This window comes from Fulmarus glacialis, unplaced genomic scaffold (genome assembly GCF_000690835.1).
Source record: "Fulmarus glacialis isolate BGI_N327 unplaced genomic scaffold, ASM69083v1 scaffold28376, whole genome shotgun sequence".
Lineage (NCBI taxonomy): Eukaryota > Metazoa > Chordata > Aves > Procellariiformes > Procellariidae > Fulmarus > Fulmarus glacialis.
In genome coordinates this window covers 1,440-8,502 of record NW_009219193.1, presented here as the reverse complement: position 1 = coordinate 8,502, position 7,063 = coordinate 1,440, and the positions used below count along the sequence as shown (strand labels likewise).

General features: G+C 40.2%; 1 protein-coding gene across 1 annotated transcript; it reads left to right on the top strand.

The window, feature by feature from the left end:
- Positions 1–3,382: 3,382 nt before the first annotated feature.
- On the top strand, positions 3,383–6,654 carry REEP2 (receptor accessory protein 2; the record flags this gene model as incomplete). Its single annotated transcript, XM_009580281.1, has 5 exons — positions 3,383–3,453; positions 4,891–5,011; positions 5,560–5,673; positions 6,043–6,190; positions 6,497–6,654. Coding segments are annotated over exons 1-5 (609 nt in total), but the record flags the coding sequence as incomplete, so codon positions are not given.
- Between the last annotated feature and the right edge of the window lie 409 nt (positions 6,655–7,063).

Sequence of the window (7,063 nt, the reverse complement as noted above, 5' to 3'; positions counted from 1 at the left end):
TATAAATTATTTCTCCCTGAGAGGACATCAGAAATAAGCATTTAGATGTTGGACTGCCATCTGCCTAATTCACTTATCTTTGGAGGGCTTCTTCCTTCTCAACATAAGTGGAAAGACGGGGAAAAACCAATTTAGTGAAACATGGGAAAGGGGGCCAATATCTGTTCAAACTGTTCTTCATGTGAAAAATCAGTGGAAAACTTGAATGCTGTGCTGCACATTTTCAAAGCCGGCTGTGTTTATGTACTACTACTTGCTCATAGTGCTTAAGAACCAACATTGGTGGGGGAGAAAGATCTTACAGGTCTATCTGTGCTAGAGTGTGGTGTATTGAAGATTGAGCTGACACAGACCAAGCTACCACAAGCAGTCCATCAGTGGCATCAGAGTACAGCGCAAACTTACTCTTCTCCCCTGCCGTGATATACATTTATCATAAGTCCTTGAGCAGCTGTGGCAAACTGCTTCTAGTAGCTCAGACTGCTTTGAAAGTAATTTCTTTCTTTTTACGTCATCTTCAGCTTCGGTCAAATCTATGTTCTAATTATGCTTTTACATTTACTGAATTTATTTAGGTTCCTGGTGCAAGTTGGGGAGACCAGGTATATGCAGTTAGCTGAAGTTGGTGGTCATCAGCTTGAGCAGCAAAGACCTTACTTCCTTTTAATGGAGTGAAAAAAAAAAAAAGCCTGGTTTGACCGTCAGTTTTTGAAGATGTTTGTGGATTACAAACATCGTAAGAAAAAAAATTAGTGATTCTTGCCCTCTGCTTTCTGCTCTTCTAGTTTCTGGTCATCTGCACTTCAGGGACTTCCAGAGCTAGAAGTTGGATCCTTCTAGTTTATTTAAGAGCATTCTTGCCCTCTGCTTTCTGCTCTTCTAGTTTCTGGTCATCTGCACTTCAGGGACTTCCAGAGCTAGTTTGTTTAAGAGCTATATTTCTTTTTGTCTCTGGCTGTAGAGTGTAGGGTGAAGGCTGGTAGGAGGAGACAGAGGGCAAGAGACCTGCGTCCAGTATCAAAGATGTGAACGCGCAGTTTATTTAAACAGTAACAAAGCAATGTTTTCTGTTCTTCTCAATTCCTCTTCTAATACTCCTGAGCATTCTGTTAGCAGAATGAAAAAGTCTAACGAGCACTGAGCTTATGGTTTTGTCAGGCTGGCTGTAGTGACCTGAGCTGAGTGGCATGAGCTAATTTATGTAACCACAATAGTTTTCACTAAGAAAAAGCAGATACTGTAAGTTCATTACTTTGTATTTAATGACATTTAGTGACAAAATGTCAACTGGAGATCAGTCAGTATAGATCCCTTTCTGAATTCTTTAATCAACTCATACCTAATCCCTGGATAGAAAAGTATCTTCTGCACATTTTGTTATCTTATTATTCACAACCTTTTCCAGATCTTTCATGAAGATGAGCAGCACAGATCTCAAGACTGATTCCTGTGGGATTCCACTGGTAACTTTCCTCATTGTGAAAAATGGCCATTTATTTTTATCCTTTGTTTCCTCTCTTTTAACCAATTGTTAATCCTCAAGAGTCCCTTCCTTTTTATCCTTGACAATTTAGTTTCTCTGAGTGTTTATTTAGGCCTGTTGGAAACTTTGTGGAAACTCCATACACCCTGCCTGTAAGGGAAGCACTATAGCGAGAGCTTATGGAAACCTTCTAAGAATTCTGCTACATTTGTGAAATTAATTTTTTCCTGCAAAAAAAAAATTTCTCATTATGTTATATATATATCTATGTATCTGCTAATTGCTTTTATTATTGTCTTCATTTTGCCTAATACTGAAGTAAGATTTACTGGTATGTAGCTTCGCTGAAATCTCTCGCCCATTGGGATCCCTGTTTGCCACCTTTGATTTGTCATTATTGACAGACTTTTTCATACAAGAGCTGATTTATGTTGCTGCATTGAAGAGTTAATAATGCGTTTCATAGAGTTGCTTTAGAAGTCAAGTGAATGACACCTGGTCCTGTCCAAACTGACGACACAGGAAAAAAAAAGTCAGCAGAGAGCCATAAAATACAAGTTTTGCTACTTTCTGTTGTGAAAAAATTGCACAATAAAGTGGAAATAATTTGGGCTACTAGCCACTATCTTCAAAATCATCCACTGTGTTAGAAGGGTTGGAGGCAGCATAATTTTACTGGTTTTTTTAGAAAGTTTTGGAGAGTCTTTCAAGAACAGATCACCAAATTTTCCAACGCATGCAAGTTTGGGGAAATATCTGCTTTTATAACTTCATTTGCTGTAACAAAGACTGTCACTAAACTGTTTATGTAATTTTAATATATGGATTAATGTGTGGATTTAATATGTGGAATTTCCTTGATGCAGTTTAGTTCTCCTTTCCCATTCTCGATGACACTAAGAGTGTTAAGTTGCTTTTAGCAAAGGTGACCTTTCAATTTATCTGCTACTTACATTTATTTTTACTTCTTAACAGCACAGAAAACTGGCAATTCCCCTTATAAGTTATCAACTCTTCTGCTATTGGAAATTTTTGGGTAGCAGTTTTTATAATTCAGCTGATTCCTCTTTAAGAATAATTGGCCTGTAGCTGGGAGACTTGTTACTAAAACAGCAGAGTGTGAGTGCGTGTGTGTTAGGGGGGAATTATTTTATGTTTGATTTGAAAGAAATACCTACTGCTCCAGAGAAAGGTGTGAGGAAGTAGGGAGATAGATGATAGACATACAAATGTGCCATAATAGCACAAAGGACACTTTGTAAACTATAGTCAAGGCCTTAAACAAGAAGATAAGGTTGATGTGGCATGTTCTTTGCTTTCTTAGCTCTCTTCCTGAGCCTTTATTTAAAAAGAAAAGAGAAATGCTCATGTAATTTCTGGGATAATGATTAAGGCAAAGAATGCTTATTAATGAGTTAGAGCAAAATACTATATATGTTTGGTTTGGGGTTTTTTTTTCCCTTCCCAAGAAGAAACTTTAAATCAAAAAAATATAGGGCTACAGTTGAAACTAAACTTTTGCATATGTGCGTAAATATATTTATTACAATAATCATGATATATAAAAGACTATAGTTCTTAAAGTGAACTGCTTACTCTTTTTAGATAGCTTATTTGGGACTTTAACACTGTTGCGTCATGATACTGCTACAGGGCATGCATTCATCAGTGTATCTGTATGCATTTATTTATTTGGAGCACATTAATCCTACATGTTTTCCCAAACTATAATGTACCATTTAGTATGTGACCCTCTCCATTACTGACTATGTATGCCTTCTTGTTGTTGAATTCATCTTAATGTGTGGGGATGATGAGTCATTTTTACTGAGAAGACATTTCGCTTTTTTCTGGGTTCTGATGGATGTCTATTGACTGACTGCTCTTTTGCAGGTGAAGTGGATGATGTACTGGATTGTGTTTGCCTTTTTCACCACCGCAGAAACACTCACAGACATTGTTCTTTCTTGGTGAGTTCCTTTGTGGCATGGGTTTTTTTGTTGGTTGTTGTTTTTTAAAGAAGCGAGGAGTAGTGTTAGGATGCTAAGAATAAACTGTCTCTCCTTTAGGAGTTTTCAGTCCCTATGAAGAGTCTGCAGGTTTGTAGATATTTTGGGTAGCAGCAGCTGTCTTAGCTGTTTCATCTCCTGTACTTGCAAACAGTTAGGATAAATACACAGTATCTGTAAGAGGATCTTCATCCATTCATAACATAAAATATTTCTGAGAAGCTGTTAATGTGAACTGATAAAGTTTGAGAAATGGTGGTCTAAAAGACACTTAAAAAAAAAAACGTGGTAGAAGGAAGGAACCTGTTTTGCTTTGTGAGCCTGTTGTGTGGAGGAGCAGATCGGATGCATGTCTGCGCTCTGGGTGGTGTTCTGCATGATGAAATTCTCTTCCACTGGTGGGGGTGGGCTGGAGTGGAGTTGGGGGAAGCAGGTTCTTAATCCTTTCAGTGCTGTGTGTCATGCTTGGCAATATGGAGGCCTCCAAAAATGACAAATCATTGTTACCCTGTTCCAAAGGTTCAATGGAAGACATGTATCTTCAGTTTCTTCATTGCTTTAGTGTTTGAGCTTTGCATACATCTCTGAAAGAATACTAGTCAAGAGTTGCGCCTTTTAAAGAAACATGAAATGGCTACACGTGCCTTACAAAAGCGCTCAGCAGTTTTGCCTCTTCCTGCGTAAACTTGGAAAAGCAGACAAAAATTTAAAAAGTACAAGAGCTTTGGCTTGTTCATGTACTTAAAATGGACCACTGAAAACAGAAGTCTCTTACTACTAATAGAGACAGTAGAAAGTTTGTATTCACTTGTTTCAATCTCTGCTACGGTATCTTCCCAGAGACTTTATTGGGTAAGGGTTAGAGATGAGGGACTTACGTGCTGCCTGCTCGTTTTCATTTACACTGATCTTCCTTTTGTGTCTTATCTGAGGAGTACCTACTGGAAGTTTCAGAAACTGAGCCATCAGCCTTAGCAGGAACTTAAGTTTTATTGAGATACATAGTTGAAAACTTTGGAAAATGAGAGGGAAACTAGTGTAATATTAACATCCAGTGGATACTCTCTGAACAAACTTCAGAATGATGAGAGTAGCTATCAGATTGTAATTTGGTGTGTTTGCAGGGCTGAGAGATGCCCTGTTTATGGAGTTTTCATGGCTATGGATGAAAGACTAAATGAGACTCGAAGAAGGTATGTCCTAGGATTCCAAAGAGGGTTCTGCTATTCTGACCTGATATATCAATTCTTTTGTTTCTGAGCCTTTATCTTGCCTTTGCTCTTTCTCCCTGTGCTGCTCTCTACCAGTTATCTCCACCTGTCTCTGTGCTGATCTTGATTCCAGTTCTCCATCTTTCTCTCTCTCTCTCTTTTTTTTTTTCTTCCCTCTTTCTCTCAGGTTTCCCTTTTATTTCGAGCTGAAAATCGCATTTGTGATTTGGCTGCTCTCCCCTTACACCAAGGGCTCCAGTGTCCTCTACAGGAAGTTTGTGCACCCAACGCTCTCCAATAAGGAGAAGGTACTCGCTTGTTGTTAGAAGATACTGACCCGTCCGGGAGCTGACTGACTTCTGATTCGGTTATGCCACAATAAAAACTGAAATGCGTGAATCATGCTTGTGCTGACATTAGTAGATGTAGAATGATTCTGTCTCTGACGATGATGTCATACTGCAGCTTACTGAAGATTGTATTGTAGCCAGTAGTTTGCCTAATGCTTAGAAAGCATGTTTGGCTAACCCAGTGTCATGAGCCCTTGTAGTCACTGTCAGAAGTTAAGCTCTTTGAATCACGATAGGAGCAGCATGTTCTGTCACATTGTCAGTATAAGCAACTGCTTTGTTTCAGTTGCTACAATTCGGAGATAGCGTACTTTAAGTAAAAGTTGCATCGGCAAGCTTTCTGTAAGTAGCAGAGAAACGGCAGTTAATTGATCAATGACTGCTGATGCTGGTAGCCTGGAAAAAAGCGTCCAAATGAGCTTTGGGTTTTTGAGGGTGATGGTGGGGAGACTTTGATCATGTTTGTAACGAGGAGCTAAATGCCGTGTTCCACATTGCCTTCCTAGGAAATTGATGAATACATTACTCAGGCTCGTGACAAGAGCTATGAAACCATGATGCGAGTTGGCAAGAGAGGGTTAAACCTTGCTGCCAATGCAGCAGTTACTGCAGCTGCAAAGGTAATGCAACACCTTCCGTAACATTCAGGAATTCCCCAGCCATTTAGCTTTGTGTGCCAGCAGTTAGTGCTATGGCTCTGTTAGGGATGCTGGTGTTGTTGGCACCAATCTACGTTCCCTTTCCTCCAGTTTGCCTTGCAGTTAATCCTATCCTTTGACTTATGAAAAGTGGAGGGAGAATGAAATGGATTCTGCTTTAACCTCTTCCCTGTTGGTCTTGGGAGCATGCTTTTCTTTTTCCCTTCTCTGTTTTTTTCAGAGTACCCTAGTGGGGAATAGGGCACCTTTCCTCTTCTTCTGAATGATCCCATGTGAGATGATCTTGGTGAAGGCGAAGTGCCCTTGACCCTAATTTTTATGTCCTCTTAGGGCCAGGGAGTTTTGTCTGAGAAGCTGCGAAGTTTCAGCATGCAGGATCTCACTCTGATCCGAGATGAAGATACTGTGCATATGCGAAGCCATGAGCCACAGCTGCACCCCTCTGGCGGGAGTCTTCTTGAAACCATTGAGGATTCAGGTACAGAACACCCCTGCTGGGCCGTTGTCTGAGGCTTCATGTGGTGAGCCAGGAGGGGAGGAGGGGTTCCCTGGACTTTTCATGCATTGGGTCTCAGAAGGACTCAAGGTTCCGAATTATCTGGGAGAAATTGCATTGTCTTCCCTAGTCCCTTCCCATCTACTAACACATCTCTGTACTTTTTGGGTTATCCTCCTTAAGGATTGTTGACATGTCCCTTTCATGTGGTCCTTCAGGATGGGCCATTTTAGACCTCATGTGATTTTTCGAAAGTATTTGCTAAAACTTTCTCTTTTATTCCTTTAGCTTCCTGTTACTCCTCAGGAGAGGAGAGCATTGTGGCACAGAGGTCTAATGGAACCCCATTGGAGACTAGAACAGACCCATCAGATGAAGATGCAGGAGACAAACTTCCTAAACGTACCCAGAGTCTCAAAACTCCCAAGAAGATGATGAAAGCTGAGGTGAGCTGGTGTGTGAATTATTTCCAGCACAGACATTAATTTGTGAGCTGTGTTGGAAGGCTCTGGCTTCCTAGGTGCATTTAAAAGTTGTTTATATAAACTTTCTTGGACTAAGTCTTTGCTAGTTGAGACCTACATCAGAGGACTTGCTGTCTACTTGCTATACTAGTCTCTAGCTTTTGTATTTTTATCATGCCTGTAAGACTCTGTCATGAGCCAGGACCCAGCTTTGCTTTCTTTCAGGTTTTGTGTTAAAGGGTGGGGCATTAGATATTTTTAACATGTTTTGTCGACTATATCCTCTCTCCTGTCTGTTACACCTGAATATATAATACTACTGTGACATTTATCCCTGGGACAGCCACTTTCTCCTCATCGGTGCAACGGTTCTGTACCCTCTTAGGCCTTC